Here is a 16,658-nt window from a genome sequence, read left to right as displayed (position 1 = left end):
CAACAAGAGAGGTTTTGCACTTCGGTTGGACCAACCTAGGTAGGTCTTACATAGTGAATGGTAGGGCACTGAGGAGTGCAGTAGAACAGGAGGTTCTGGGAATACAGATCGATAATTCCTTGAAACTGGTGCCACAGGTATATAGAGTCATAAAGCTTTTGGCACTTCGACCTTCATAAATCAAAGTATTGCATACAGGATGGGATGTTATGTTAAAGTTGTGTAAGATGTTGGTGAGGCCTAAGTATTGGGTGCAGCTTTGGTTACCTACCTACAGAAACAATGTAAATAAAGTTGAAAGAGTATAGAGAAAACTTACAAGGATGTTGCTGGGACTGGAGGAACTGAGTTATAAGTAAAATTGAATAGGTTAAGACTTTATTCAATGGAATGTAGAAGATTAATGGGAAATTTGATAGAGGTATACAAAATTGAGGGTTATGGATAGGGATGATTGCAAGCAAGTTTTCTCCACTGAGATTGGGTGGAACCACAACATGAGGTCATAGATTAAAGGTAAAAAGTTTAAGGGGAACATGAGAGGAAACTTCTTCACTCAGAGGGTTGTGAGAGAGTGGAGTGAGCTGCAGCATCCAAGCTTAATTGCAACTTCTGAGAAGTTTGGATAGGTGCATGATAATAGAGGTATGGAGAACTATGGTCTGAGTGTAGATCGATGAGAGTAGGCAGTTTGAACAGTTCAATATGGACTACATGAGCCAAAGGGCCTGTTTCTGTGCTGTACTCTTCTATGAGGAAGACTCTCAAAAGAACAAGGAGTTCTGCAACGGATGGCATGGCCTCCAGAGCCCTGAACTCAACAGCAACAAGGCTGTCTGGGATTACCCAGAGGGACAGAAGCAAGTGAGACAGCCAAAATCTGAAGAACTCCAAGATGCTTGGGACAATCTACCAGCTGATTTTCTTATAAAACTCCACAATAGTGTACCTAAGAGAATTGACACAGTTTGAAAGGGTAGTCACACCAAATATTTATTTAATTTAGTTTTCTTACTATTTACTGCTCTTTATAGTAATTTTTGATGTTTAGAAACTTCTAATTATTTTTTAAAGTATCTTCCCTTTACAAAATTTTTACATATGTCTAAGACTTGAATAGTACTATGTCATTTGCATATCAAGCATCTATTGTATTTTAAAAGCAAGTCAAGCAGCAAGAATGGAAAGAGAAATGGCATTATATGTCTTTGACCCAGGACATTAACTGTTTCTCTCTCCACAGATGCTGCCACTAAGTGCTTTCAGCATTTTCTGTTTTAATTTCAGATTTCTAGTATCTGCAGCTTTTTATTATTTTCATCCATTTTGTACAATTCAGGTGATTTTTTTTCCTTTTAATTGTAGGTTTATTTTGTTGTCTCTCCCAAAAGTTCAGTCTAGTCTCAAGGAGGATCTTCTTCCAGATGAATATTATCATAATTGCAGAAAACAAATTTATTAATTTATCTGCTTTCTCTAATTTCTTTTCTGGAAGATGGTATTGTTCAGGGAGCACCTCAAGAAGTTGTAAAGCCCTCAAATGGAAGAGCCAGTCTGCTGGAATCTATCCGGCAGGCAGGAGGAATTGGGAAAGCCAAGCTACGCAATGCAAAAAACATTAAAATGGAAAAGAAAAAACAGAAAGAACAAGAACAAGGTATTATCTTCTTTGAGGCATAACTTGGGCTTATGAAACTGTTTTTATATTTTGTATTTAATATTTAGAAGAACTGGTAAAAGATGTTCTGTTTTATTGACTTGGAAAGGATACTGCTTTTCCCCCCTCAACTTCAAGAACATTGAACAGTTGTCAATGTCTGCTGCAGATTTGAGAATTTGCTTCAAAGTGAATGTAAAATACATCGTCTGTTGCAGATGTGGAATTTTTGATGCTGATGGTTGTAAAAATTGGCTGAAAATTTTTGCATCAATGGTTAAGAACTGGGACAACAGAAACATTCCATATGGTGCACCTTTTATCCCTGCATAATGATAATGCATGTTTGGAAACAAAAGTGGAAACCTATATTTAGGGCATATGTACAAAATTAAGGGAGAGAAGTTTAGGGGAGACATCAGGGGTAAGTTTTTTTACACAGAGGGTTGTGAGGGCCAGGAATGACTTGCCAGGGATGGTGGTGGAGGCTAAAACATTAGGGGTATTTAAGAGCCTCTTGGACAGACACATGGATGAAAGAAAAATGGAGGGTTATGGGGTACTGTGGGTTTAGTACTTTTTTTTTAAGGATTATATGGGTCGGGACAACATGGAGGGCTGAAGGGCCTGTACTGTGCTGTAATGTTCTATGGTTCTATAGTAATGGGAATGAATGTTTCCATGCCACTGCTACTTTTGAGTGGTGATTGAGGAGGAAACAGGCATTCTGCTGAATGTTATCTATTATATTCTAGGTGGAACAAGCGAAAGAGGAGGGAATCTGATGTCTGATCTCTTCAATAAGCTTGCAATGAGGAGAAAAGGTACAAAACCCAATGCTGTACAGTGGTATAAATGGAAATTTTAGCTACTGCTAATATTAGTATTTTAACAGATTGTTCATGTTACTTTAATGCTATACCAAAGTGTAAAAATACAGAGCTTCCTCTGCTCTACTATAGCATCTTCAGATCTGTCGCTTCTTTGGGACTTTTACTGAAACCAGCTACAGTTTAATACCAGTCTCTGGATAGGCTTATGAACATAATATAGTACAGCATAGCACCCACAATATAGTGCCAACCTTTGTAAGCATATTACATGCTCAATCTAACCCTTCCCTCCCACATAGCCCACAATCCTCTATTTTTCCTTCCATCCATATGTCTTGCTAAGAGTCTCCTAAATGTCCCATGTTCTTCAAATTCAGGTTATCTATATTCTATAGGTCTTTGTAACCAGTAGAAATGGAAATATTTCCAAATTTAATTTGGAGCCATCAGGTTGGAGGCTGCCCAGACAGAATATCAGGTGTTGTTCCTCCAACCTGAGTGTGGCTTCATCTTGACAGTACAGGAAGCCATGGATAGACATATCAGAATGGGAATGGGACGTGGAATTAAAATGTGTGGCCATTGGGAGATCCTGCTTTCTCTGGCAGACAGAGTGTAGGTGTTCAGCAAAATGGTCTCCCAGTCTGCGTTAGGTCTCACCAATATACAAAAGGCTGCACTGGGAGCACCGGGCACAGTATATCACACCAGTCAACTCACAGGTTAAGTGTTGCCTCACCTGGAAGGACTGTCTGGGGCCCTGAATGGTAGTGAGGGAGGAAGTATAAGGGCAGGTGTAGCACTTTTTCTGCTTACAAGGGTAAGTGTTGGTAGGGAGATCGGTGAGAAGGGATGGGGGAGGACGAATGGACAAGGGAGTCATGTAGGGAGCGATCCCTGCGGAAAGCAGAAAGAGGCGGGGAGGGAAAGATGTGCTTGGTCGTGGGATCCCTTTGGAGATGGCGGAAGTTACGAAGAATTATATGTTGGACCCGGAGGCTGGTGGAGTGATAGGTGAGGACAAGGGGAACCCTATCTCTAGTGGGGTGGCGGGAAGGTGGGGTGAAGCAGATGTGTGTGAAATGGGAGAGGTGCTCCTGAGAGCAGATGCAACGGAGATGGAGGAATTGCGAGAAGAGGCCTGCCTCCTACCCAAGAATTGCGAGAAGAGGCCTACCTCCTACCCAAGAACCATAAACCTGCCTGTCCAGGTAGACCCATTGTCTCAGCTTGCTCCTGCCCCACCAAACTCATTTCTGCATACCTCAACACTGTTTTATCCCCCTTTGTTCAATCCGTTCCCACCTATCTTTGTGACACTTCTCACGCTTTAATTTTTTTCAATAATTTTAAGTTCCCTGTCCCCCATTGCCTTATTTTCACCATGGATGTCCAGTCCCTTTATCCCTCCACCCCCCACCAGGAAGGTCTCAAAGCTCTGCTCCTTTTTGGATTCCAGACCTAACACCACTCTCCTCCGTCTAGAGCAGTGGTTCCCAACCTTTTTTTGGCCATGCCCCACCTAATCACCTCTAAAATCCTGATGCCCCCTGTGGTGATATATAATTCTTATTATTCAAAAAGTGAACTCCTATTCACCTGGAGGAAGCCTAAAAGACCATTAATTTGGTTTAAACAAGCTTCCAAAGAACATGGCATTCATGAAAGAGAAAAATAAAAGAAGCAAAGGACTGTTAAAGTTCTGATGAAGAAATTACTAAGAAATTGTAAAAAAAGAACATTAAGTGATATTAAAATAATAATAAATAAATAAAACAATGCCGATTCGTTTCTACAGCATACAAAGACAGATACACCGTTTAAAAGAGATGACGCAATGTACACACCTTCACACCACCAAGAACCGAAAGCTACTGCAAAAAGCAGCATTGGCGCGACCTCATACAAGTTTCTTACACGTTTGGACGTTCACTCGTTCCTTCCTACAACAGTCAATCATTAATTTAATTATGAAAGCCATTTTATGGTTGTAATGATGGTGATACACTATATATACAGTACATACGCAATTACACATGTATACACAGGTATTTTTATGTATGCATGCTGTATATACACATATGTATTAACTCACGCGCACACTCATACTCACACAGACTTACTAGAAAAAATTCACTGTTGATAACTCATTCTTGAATTGCCCCCCCTTAAAAATCAAATTACGCCCCACGTTGGGAACCACTGGTCTAGAAGAATTAGTCCTTGCCCTTAATAATTTCTCCTTTGGCTCTTCCCACTTCCTCCAAACCAAGGGTGTAGCCATGAGCACCCATATGGGTCCCAGCTATGCCTGCCTTTTTGTTGGCTTTGTGGAACAGTCCATGTTCCAAGCCTATACTGGTATCCATCCCCCACTTTTCCTTTGCTACATCGATGACTGCATTGGCGCTGCTTCCTGCACACATGCTGAACTCGTTGACTTCATTAGCTTTGCCTCCAACTTTCACCCTGCCCTCAAATTTACCTGGTCCATTTCCGACACCTCACTCCCCTTTCTTGATCTTTCTGTCTCCATCTCTGGAGATGGCTTATCTACTGATATCTACTATAAGCCTATGGACTCTCAGTTACCTGGACTAATCCTCCTCCCACCCTGTCTCTTGCAAAAATGCCATCCCCTTCCCACAATTCCTCCGTCTCCGCCGCATCTGCTCTCAGGATGAGGCTTTTTCTCCAGGACAAGAGACGTCTTCCTTTTTTAAAGAAAGGGGCTTCCCTTCCTCTACCATCAACTCTGCTCTGAAATGCACCTCTCCCATTTCACACACATCTGCTCTCACCCCATCCTCCCGCCACCCCACTAAGGATAGGGCTCCCCTGACCTCACCTACCACCCCACCAGCCTCTGGGTACAACATATAATTCTCCGTAACTTCCGCCACCTCCAATGGGATCCCATGACCAAGCACATCTTTCCCTCCCCGCCTCTTTCTGCTTTCCGCAGGGATCGCTCCCTACGCGACTCCCTTGTCCATTCGTCCCCCCCCCCATCCCTTCCCACCGATCTCCCTCCTGGCACTCATTTATCTGGTTGGATTGGAGCTCCTTTCTGGGGAACACGCTAAGACAGTAGTGCAATATTAATATGCAGCAGCCTCTCCAGACTCTGGATTAGGGATTGCCAAATGTTATGTGGATTTTCTGGTGTAGTCTGTTTTGCCATGTGCTTTTGTGATATCATTCTGGAGGAACATTGTCTCATTTTTTAACTGCATTGCATTTGTGGTTTCTAAATGACAATAAACTGAATCTGAAGTGCTACACCTGCCCTTACACTTCCTCCCTCACAACCATTCAGGGCCCCAGACAGTCCTTCCAGGTGAGGCAACACTTCACCTGTGAGTCGGCTGGTGTGGTATACTGCGTCCAGTGCTCCGGCTTTTATATATTGGTGAGACCCGACACAGACTGGGAGACCATTTCGCTGAACACCTACGCTCTTTCCACCAGAGAAAGCAGGATCTCCCAGTGGCCACACATATTAATTCCACGTCCCATTCCCATTCTGATATGTCTATCCATGGCCTCCTCTGCTGTCAAGATGAAGCCACACTCAGGTTGGAGGAATGACACCTTATATTCCATCTGGACAGCCTCCAACCTGATAGCATAAACATTGATTTCTCCGTTAATGCTCCCATCCCTTATTTATTTATCATCCTCCCCCACCGTTTTCTTTTCTCTCTCTACCCCTCTGTCACTCCTTACCTGCTGTCCATCTCCCTCTGGTGCTCCCCTTCCCCTTTCTTTCTCCCTAGGCCTCCCATCCCATGATCCTCTTCCTTCTCCAGCTGTGTATCCCTTTTGCAAATGAACTTCCCAGCTCTCAGCTTCATCCCTCCCCCTCCTGTCTTCTATCATTTTGGATCTTCCCCCTCCCAAATCTCTTACTATCTCTTCTTTCAGTTAGTCCTGACAAAGGGTCTCGGACTGAAACATCAACTGTAATTCTTCCTATAGATGCTGCCTGGCCTGCTGCGTTCCACCAGCATTTTGTGTGTTGCTTGTATTCAATACTGATGCTCTATTCTGAACTGCAGCAGAACATGTTAACGTGCAGTTAGCTGGTTCATTATTATGTCTAATTTCTTGCAGGTATTTCAGGTAAAGGTCCTCAACATAGTGAGGGCAGTGGTGAAGGAACTGGAAGTGAAGTTCCTGTACCAGGTGGTGCTTTCGCTCGGATGTCTGACGCCATTCCACCCCTCCCGCCTCCACAGCAACAAAGTGCTGAAGATGAAGACGACTGGGATGCATGAGACTGACTAATTTGGCAAACATGTCTGCATTATCTCTGGTTCTTGTGAAAACTTGAACTTCCGGCTTTAATATCTACCAATTTGGTTCAAGCCTAGAAATTTATTTTCTTTAAGGGAAAATATTGTCTATTAATGTCTTTAATAATAGATCCGAGCTTGAGGTCCGGAGACAGAGTTCTTTACTGTACTGGTTCGAGTTTGCTACATGGATGGACATGTCCAACTAAAGACCCTATTTTCATCCTACACTTAAGTTTCCTGCAATGCAGTGAGAGTAGCAGGGACATGCAAACTGATTGTAATGAACCATTCATAGCTTATTTTAAGCAAAATTTACTCAGGTATATTTTATCCTTTTATGAACTAGCATGAAGGCAATAACACAGCCCGCATTAACCTTCATCTTTAAAGTGCAAGTCACTATTGATGGTAACTTATTTCCATGCTCTGCCAAAACCACTTTACCAGTTGTCAGACAGCAGCTGATAAGAAAAAAATCAGTATGTTTTACAACTCTAATGTTGCACTGTTTTTGACTACACTGTACTTAATAGGAATGAGTCTAGCAACGTCATACTAAAATGTAAAATTCAACTTAACTAAGTCTAGTTTAGGACAGCAGTAAAATTTAGTGTACTTTTAATTGGTGTAAAGTTTGAAATATAATTGAAAGTCAGCATTGGTTTTGAAAGTTTGATGTATACAAATGTTGGCATCTCAAAACTTATGCATAAATTACCATTTGAACTTGAATAAGCTGCAGATCATGGAAGATGCATAGTCTATCATGCTTTGAGAATGGATGTGTTGTGATTTTTTGCATAAGTCTTTGAATAAACAGGACCATTCCAAACAGTCCCCTAGTGCAGTACAACTTTGTTTTGCTGACCCTAGAAATTCTGTTCATATAGTTTTAATTAAAATTCTTATGCACAAGTTTACTTTTTAGGTAATGCCAAGCTATCACTAGTCTTGTCACTTTTTTTTAGCCAAAGCACAGGTTACATCAGTGTTTGAAATTATTTGAATAGTCTTTAATCAAAAGCTTTCTGTATTAAGAAATGCATTAGGCCTTTTGTTTGTGGCCAGATTTGTCTTGAACACATCAACATACTTGGTCTTAGCAACTGAATTTCAATGAAGAGCTCCTTGTCTAATTTAATAGATGTTAATTAAAAGTGAGACTGGGTGGCAGATGACAACTCTTAAAAGCTCTTTATCTCTACAAAAGGAATTGATGAATAGTTCTTTAACCATTGGGCATGAAGCAGTCAGTCAATACAGATATTGGAAATTATTAAACAAACCTAATGAGGGAGTTATGGTGACATTTTAAAATGGAAACACTAGTAAAGTAGTATTACAGTTCATGTGATTGTTGGGTTCGGAGTCTTTTTGGAGCTGAACAGTCTTTGCTGCTTTAGTAAACAATTCAAAACTATTTCATTGGCATATCCAATTAAATGGGTCACTGCTTCTACTATGATAGTTTATATTTCTAGTGCTTATTAATCACTTGGATTGAACATCCTATCTGAAGAATCAAGATACAGCTGATAGTATGAACAAAATGTGAATTGAATAAACGTATGAAGTGATCACAGCACCCAGTTAAAGTTCCAAAAGCTATAATAAGAGGTCTCATACTAATATCATTTCTGCAGCAGCATCAGTGTGAGCCAGCTAGGTGTGACATTAGTAAGAGAACTGTCTAATGTTAATTGCAATTTATTCTTACTTGAAAATATATACTAACAATTTCTTCCCTAGTAATACATCAAAAAAAGATAAATAAGATCATGGTGGATTAATATCCTCCAGGCTCTCTTGCTGGTGCCCCCAACAAGCAAAACCATACATTTCATTTTCCCCTGCACTGAGATATTTCCAAGATTGGTAAAAGGTAAATTCTAAATGGCCGCTCTGTCAGATAAAGTTTTATTTCAGTATTCATTTTTATTCTAAATCCTCATGGTTAGCATTCAGGGCAATTCATTTAGATGATTGCAAGCAGTATTCATAATTTAACCCTATAACCTAATCTGACTCCATCTAGTATACTAAAGGCTCAGCACAATTGAAACACTCACTGAAATCTAGCCACTCAGTTTTTCCCCCATCTAGTTTCTATAAATCATACTTGGAACTTGTGTTTATCTTTGGCAGCATAGGAATATTAAGAATTTATTCCCCTCAACCATTTGGTGTTATTATCAGAATCAATAGCTGTACATTGCTTTATACATAGAACACAGTACAACACAGAAGACCATTCAGCTCAATTCTGTGTTGAAATAATGAAACTAGTAATTAAAAGCTTACTAAATCTGTCCCCTCTGCCTATACAAAACTACAAAGCACCAAAAACCACATAGCGGAGGCTATTCAAGCACTTTGGCAAATAGAAGAAAGGGATTTAATCAGGTTATTCTGATCTTGATCTCATGCAAAATTCACTTGCAATTTCTAACATTGTGAACAAGTGCTTTATTCTCTCCATAGATATTCAGGTGACAGTTGCTAAGGTAAAATAACTTTAATAGAGTACTATGCACTAAACAAAAACAATCTTTTGCTGGATTACCTTAACTGATTCGTGACAAGAAACTTTTTAAACAAAAAATTAGCCTATTAATTTATTGTACTTAATCATGAGTTCTCAAAATGAAAATGCAAAATTCTGCACTCAACTTAATGGGAAATGTACAGTGTTACTTTACTGTAACAAAACTTAACATTCAGTATTTGTGTGAAAGAGGATTTTTCCACAAGAAGTAGTTTAGTAAGATAGTCCATCTTACAGATTTCTAATGTAAACTATCAATATGCTTCCATCAACCTTTTATAACTGCAATAGGCCGTAGTTTAATTGCTTTTTTGCTGATCCCTGCATCATGACAAGTATTGACAACATCAGTCACATTCTTGTAGGATTCGGGAGCCTAGAAAAGAAAAGATTATCTTTTAGTAATGAATTCAGCATCCCCTTTGTAATCTATCTTGACTAGTACTTTTTACCATAAGGATACACTGAAATTATGTTTATTCATGATATCAAATTATACAGAGCTATAACTGAACAGGGTTCAACTCTGATCTCTGGTGCTGACTGCGAAGAGCTTGCACATTCTTCCTATGGCCACATAGGTTTTCCTTGTGTGCTCTCATTTCCTTCCACATCAAAAGACTTTCAGGCCCTGCCTCACTACTCACACTTTCCTCTTTAAACAGGCCATCTTCAGTCCTGAAGCACAGTTTTGACCCAAAACAACAATTACTATCCCCAGGTGCTACCCGACCAGATCATTTGTTGCTCCAGATTCCTGCATCTGCAGGTCTCTTGTGTCTCCAAAGTTTGAGAATGACCAAGTTGTAGATAAGTGTTCACCACATTGGGTTTCTTAATATTCAAAAACAATACAAATGTGTATATATAATGGGACAGGAATGCAAATCCACGTTCTACTTGGAAAAATGTAGCTCTATTGACTTCAATAGAGTTCAATGTACATTTTGCATTCTCAGTACAGGAAGAAACAAATTTCTATCCATGATCTTCATATTCTTCTCAATTCATTTAAACAGCACAGGAAAACAATCCAGAAAACAAATTGCTCCCATTCATTTAAGCAGCTTTAGCAGACATCTAAAAGCGAAGGCAAAAATAAATCACGGTACTTACTTCTTCCATTACTAGTTTAGGTGAAGCAACACGAATAGCAATTCCCATATCAGCTAATTTGTCCAACACATCCTGAAAATCAAGATTACGTCGGGATTTTGCACGTGACAAAGCTCGCCCCTGAAAATATTATTCAGAAAGTATATTCAAGCTTCTTCTATATCAGATTAAGAAACACCTACAAAGCTATATGCTAACAAAAGTTAAACAGGATTCTTTTGAATTTCTACAGTTGACCCTTGTGTTATGGTGTTTAAGTAATGGAAATTAACCTTTAAAAAATTCACAAATCACGAGCCAAAAGTTTGAGATACAAGATTAAATTATTTTTCATGGAATTTGTGGGAATAAAATTAACCAAATGCCGTTTTCCATTCTTATTTCATGATGCATGCACTGCCAACTTAGCTTCATATTACAGAAGATCACAATACAGATTTTCTAGGAACGGCACCCACCTCTTCCCCCACTCCCATAGTTTTGTCCTTTGAAAAACAGCGTTTAAATTAATTTAACGAGGCAGCTGCTGAATCTAACATTATGTAATATTATTTTTCAGTCCTTTTAATAGCAATTTCTAATCCAACAATACTATAAAGACGAAAACAGTCTATATTAATTGAGCATGAAGAACATTATCTGCAATGGACTCTGCTAAAAAAAAATACCTACCAATTTATAAGACATTTAGGCAAGATCACAATTACTGGGTTATGAAGATCCACAATTTATTCATAATTCCTTACCGCCCCATGGCAGGTAGTCCCAAAAGTTTCTGTCATGCCCTGTTCTGTTCCAGTAAGGACATAGCTGCAGGTTCCCATTGTTCCACCAATCAAAACAGGCTGCCCAGTTAACTAAAAGGTACAAAAGAAAGTATGGTGAAGACAATCAACTTGCCAGTTGGGTGGACATGCAAGTCATTCAATGACTTAGATGCTGAATGGAAATCCATGTATCAAAAATAACTGAAATACACTTTGGCATAGGACAATCATAGCAGAATAAACCAAAACTTTGATTAACCTTGTACACCTTCTTCTAGTAGGACAATACATCTCTTAGAAATGTCACCTTCAGCCCAGTGCTCCACTCCCAGCACTTTTATTCTTTGATCTGTCTTCTACAAGCCCCAAGACAAACCAATGGCCTTTCCTGAGAACGTCTTTATAATGATACGGATGGAAATGATGGTTTAAAAAATATATTAAAAAACTGCAAAATTAAATGACAGAGTAAAGCATGTTCTTTTTTTAAAAAGATAATAAACTTAACTATCAGAATTTCTAACAATTATTTCATATTCCTTGATACTTTAAAATACTACCCCATGTCTCCTGCTTCATTACCCAGTTTATTATGTTTTATTAATAGAGATACAAGTGCTGGTGTAAAAGCTGTAAAAAAAAGCACTGACCTTTAAATTGTTTGGATAACAGGAACAATAAATATTAAATGTAGTCAGGATTCATTTGAACAAAAGGCATCTAGTCAGTTTTAAATGTGTACAATATGTATGCAAGTCAATTATTTTACAACTTTCACTTCTTAAGCAAAAATTCAATTAGCAAGGCAGTTCAGATCAGAACAGTGATTAAGACAGCTGTTTAGTATGAATAATGTACAAGATTTCAATCTCAAAAAATGTACAAAAAATGCCTAGCATAAACAACGAATTTAGTGACCTGATACTGATTCTGAATTAAAGACAGCCCATTTCCCAAAATAACATTTGCCAAAAGTTTTAATGAATCATACTTCCAAAGTGAAGCTCAACTTCAGATAATCCTTCCAAAGCTTCCAGAACAAGCTCATAAACAAGTGCAAATGATCCAAGGAAATAATAATACTGAATGACAACTCTCCATCCGAACAGCTTTAGAGGTTAATGGGGTTCTAGAAATCTGACTTAAAGTGTGACTTTCATGTTCAAATTTTATAGTCAAAGTAGGTTAGAATGTGCTGCAGCAATTTTATCAATTCTGATAATTGTATGGTTTGCATATTGGCCAATATTTACTAAAATATCATATACAGGTTAAGCCCCCCTTATCTGAAATTCCAAAATCCCAAAACCACTGAAATCTAACATTTTATGAGCACTTACATGACATCAAAAAAGGAAAATTCCATAATGTGCCGGGAAGGTTCTCAGGCAATGCAGTAGTCAATCGATTGTGCATTGAAAGAGTGAATCTATCAGTTTCAGAGTGAAAATATGCTGCTTAACAGTATGCTGATCATGAAACAAGCCAAGATCTATCATGACGAACTGAAAATTGAAGATAATTGCAAATATTCAGCACTGTCATTGCAGAAATTTAAGAAAAGGCATTGCCACAAATTTTTAAATATTTGTGGTGATAAAGCACCTGCTCAGCATGAAGCAGCAGAGATGAGTTTGCCAAGATCATCACTGATGAATATCCAACATGCTGAACAGCTACATAGGTAAATATGTGTGAAGAACCAGTGTAAGACAAAGGCTGCCTGCTGCGTAGCACATTCAGAGCCAGGATTGATGGCAATGCCAAAAAGCCACTGACTGTCCACCTGGGCAGCTGAGGTAGTGACAGCTACCTTTCTGATGGTTCAATGTACACATTATTGCTCCATGCATAAAATAGTTTAAAATATTATATAAAACTAACTTCAGAGTAAGAATATATACTATATATGTAGTGTAAGTGGACTTGTTCCCATCCCCAAAGTATCTCATTATATAGATGCAAATATTACAAAATCTGAAACATTTCTGGCCCCAAGCATTTCGGATAAGTGGTGCTCAATCTGTAATTTAAGAAGTAAATTTACATATTATAAAACTGCTTCACACTTTTAAACGAAGATATTGATAAATTTAGACACTAAATAACCTTCCAGTCACTTGCATCCCAGTTGAGCTGACAATCTCTTCAACATCTTGTAAGGTTTCTGCTTTCCAGCAAACTACAATGTATGTTACCTGATAGTCAACCGGTATAAGAGGATGATGAGGTGGGAAGGCTCTTGTAGAACCCTTCCTATGGATCAGCAAAGTCTTCTGTTTTCCATCCACCACATGCTCTTCTACTTTGGCTATGTTGTGCGATACATCATAGATCACATGCATATCCAGATCATCAGGTGTGGTGTTGAAAACTTTGGCAAATGCCTAAGGGAAAGAATAACAGGAAGGAACAGAAGAAATGAAAAATCAACAGAAAAATGGAACTCAGATTTTGATGAAGGTGACTTGGGAATCATAGGGAGCAGAATGGCAAGATAAAGGAATAGGGACCAAATAAACTAAACAGATCAGACAGATGAGCAAGAAAAACGAGAGAAATTTGGCAGAGAATAAACACAACACTCAAGAATTAGAAGGAAATCAAGCAAGGAAAAATGCTAGAAGCAGGAAATAGGAAAAAAGATAAGGAAATTGAGAAAAAATGTGAGAAATTCAAAAGAGCAGAAAACAAGCTACTTCTGGAATTATTTTCCTAAGATCACTTCCCTACTCATATTTTTACACATTAGAGAGTTATATAGCTTTTCTTTAATAGGCATTTTCCTATTTCTCTGAATTTATTAGCCAGTCCTTCGATTAAATGAGTCTAACAATTATTTTTTTCTCTGCTGGGCATGCAAACTCAGACATTAGCTAATCAACAGCAGCTTCCAAGTGCCAAAGAAGCAAGCTGCTTCCACTCCGAACCTCCCCAAAATGACCTGTGGATGAAGTGTTTCTCATCAGGAAACTACCTGGACAAGTCAACATGCTACTGATTTCTAAAAGGCAACTGACAATGTAAAAGTCTGAAAAACTTGGAGATTAATTAAGTGGTGAGTGGTTTAACACATCAGCAGAAAGAAACAGTTCATCACAAATCCTACCTGTCGTGTCAGAAAGGTCATAGAGGAGCGATTCACCCAAGCATAGTTTCCAGCTGCTGCCATGCCTTTAAGGTAGTCCTGACCTTCTTGGGAATTAATCCTGGCACAGGCCAGCTGTCTGTCATTGACAATAATATTATCCCTCTTCATTGCTTTCTCCATAGCCACTAGTGCATCTAGAAAATAAACCAATGCCTTATTCAACTATGCTAACAGCACCCTAAACCATCACAAAGAGGCCATATTTGTCAAGTCCGTCTAAAGAAATCTTTAGGAAATAAATCGGTCATATTCATCATTTTTACTTTTCTAGGATGCCAGCACACATTCTGCATTAATAGCAAGTAGCAACCTCTGAATAAATATAGGAAAATACTGTGTAGGAGGAGTTCACATGGCACCAATATGTTGCATTAATGATTTTAAATTTATTCAAAGTTTAAAACCCTGTATTACCTTAAGAGCTGACATCACTATGACACTTAACAGTAGCTACAGTAGTTATATTAAAGAATATTTTAAGCAGCAAATCTTAAAGTTTGATTGTTCCTGCTTAATAACAAGCAACTATCATGAGGTACAAATAATTCAAATTAGTTTCAAGAACATTTTGTAAGTATGGTAAGGGCAAGAGTATAAGTCATTGTGGCAGAGAATTAAGGTGTACTCTTCAAATGAATAGTTTATGTACATCTGTATGCATGAAGGAGTACAACATCATAGTTTATGAATTCAGGGAGCTGGACAGTGAAACTGTGGAACATGCATCTTGAAAAAGGTTTAATATATCTTAGTGGTTTTAAAGGTGGATAAACCATAAGGACCTAATAAGATGTATTCCAGAGGCAAGGGAAAGGATTGTGGGGCCCTGGTGGAGATGCCAGATAACTGGAGTGGCATCATCTTTATCCAAGAGAAACAGGGATAAGCCAGGTAATCACAGGCTAGTCAGTGGCCTGTAATTTCAGTGGCAAGGAAGCTCTTGGGGAAATACAATCGCAGAGACAGGATTAAACTATACTTGAAAAGACTGGAGTTAATAATGAAAACATAGTTTTGTTAGGAAAGGTTTTACATATCCAACTGAATTGAAAATTTCAGAGGCAAGAAGATAAACTGATCTGTGTAGTGTTGTTGGTGGTAGTCTATATAGGTTCTATCGGGACTTTGACAAAGTCTCACTTGGGAAAATGCTCAACAAAGGTTAGAACCCATGGAATCTAAGGCAGGCTGGCAAATTGGGTCCAAAACTGGTTTGATGAAAGGAGAGAGGGTTTTGGTTGACAGTTGCTTAGCGATTGAAATTCTGTGACCAGTGGAGTACCATGAGGATGGATTCCAGGGCCCATACTGTTATAAACATTAATAATTTAGATGCACGTACAGGAGCGTGATTAGTAAGTTTGCAAGTGACACAGAAATTAGTGGTTGTTACTAGCAAGAAGGTCTTAGGCTACAGGACAATAGCAGCCAGTTGGTATGATGAGCAGGGGGATGGCAGATGGAATTTAATCCTGATAAATAAGAGGCAATGTATTCTGGGAGGACTGATAGACTAGGGATGGATCCTAGGGGGACGGAGGTACAGTACTGGGGTGGGTAGGGGACCTTGGTGTAAAGTATAAGGATTGCTCCTTTTCTGAACACAGGTATATCAAGATGTTAAAGAAGACACTTGTAATACTTGTCTTTGTTAGCCAGGACATAGAAGAGCAGAGATGTTATAGTACATATTTATAAAACATACATTTAGGCCAAGCTGGGGGAGACTGTACAATTCTGATCATTGGTGTAGGAATGACACTATTAAATTGGAGAGAGTGTAGAGGAGATTCACCAGGAAGGTACCTGGGACTGGGCATTTCACTTATGAGAAGAAGCTGAATGGACCAGATTTGTTTGCATTGAAGCAGTGGAGGCTGAGTGAGCATCTGGTTGAGGTAAATAGAATAAATAACAAGAAACCGTTCCCTGTACCAAAGGCATTTAAAAATGGAGGGTATTGTTTGAAAGTAAGAGGAATGAGGTTTAGCAGAGAGCTGAAGGAGACATCTTTTTCATCTAAATGTGGTTGGAATCCAGAATGCACTGCATGAGGGGGCGGTGGAGGCAGAGACTCTCACGACAGAAGTATCTAGACAAGCACATGAAAGACAATGACCGAAGTCAGAACAGTCATGAAGGGCTGAAGGATCAGCTTCCATGCTGTTGGTCGTGACACTAAAAACACGTTTACATTAAGGATAAAGTCACTGCTGAAGCACATCCCAGGATGTTCTTTAGCTCTTAGTGAAAATCATAATTTATAGGAGCCTTTAGCGATGGCTATA

General features: G+C 39.0%; 2 protein-coding genes across 3 annotated transcripts in view; one reads left to right on the top strand and one right to left on the bottom strand.

Moving 5' to 3' along the window:
• wash1 (WAS protein family homolog 1) overlaps positions 1 to 7,626 on the top strand; it is a 36,349-nt gene extending 28,723 nt beyond the window's left edge. For both annotated transcript variants that reach the window (XM_059978166.1, XM_059978167.1), the window contains exons 9-11: positions 1,496 to 1,657; positions 2,413 to 2,481; positions 6,607 to 7,626. In XM_059978166.1, the coding sequence (XP_059834149.1) occupies positions 1,496 to 1,657; positions 2,413 to 2,481; positions 6,607 to 6,770 (395 nt within the window). In that variant the 3' untranslated portion in view covers positions 6,771 to 7,626. The remainder of the gene's footprint in view (positions 1 to 1,495; positions 1,658 to 2,412; positions 2,482 to 6,606) is intronic.
• A 1,351-nt stretch (positions 7,627 to 8,977) lies between these two features.
• Positions 8,978 to 16,658, bottom strand: part of rtcb (RNA 2',3'-cyclic phosphate and 5'-OH ligase) — a 45,070-nt gene continuing 37,389 nt past the window's right edge. Inside the window, exons 9-13 of the mRNA XM_059978165.1 lie at positions 14,329 to 14,504; positions 13,418 to 13,606; positions 11,199 to 11,309; positions 10,453 to 10,572; positions 8,978 to 9,712 (exon numbers count right to left, since the gene is read on the bottom strand). Coding sequence (XP_059834148.1) covers positions 9,605 to 9,712; positions 10,453 to 10,572; positions 11,199 to 11,309; positions 13,418 to 13,606; positions 14,329 to 14,504 — 704 coding nt within the window. The 3' untranslated portion in view covers positions 8,978 to 9,604. The remainder of the gene's footprint in view (positions 9,713 to 10,452; positions 10,573 to 11,198; positions 11,310 to 13,417; positions 13,607 to 14,328; positions 14,505 to 16,658) is intronic.

Source organism: Hypanus sabinus, chromosome 8, assembly GCF_030144855.1.
Source record: "Hypanus sabinus isolate sHypSab1 chromosome 8, sHypSab1.hap1, whole genome shotgun sequence".
NCBI classification, from domain to species: Eukaryota; Metazoa; Chordata; class Chondrichthyes; order Myliobatiformes; family Dasyatidae; genus Hypanus; species Hypanus sabinus.
Note: the sequence above shows the minus strand (reverse complement) of the source record. Positions and strands in the feature narration are given on the sequence as shown.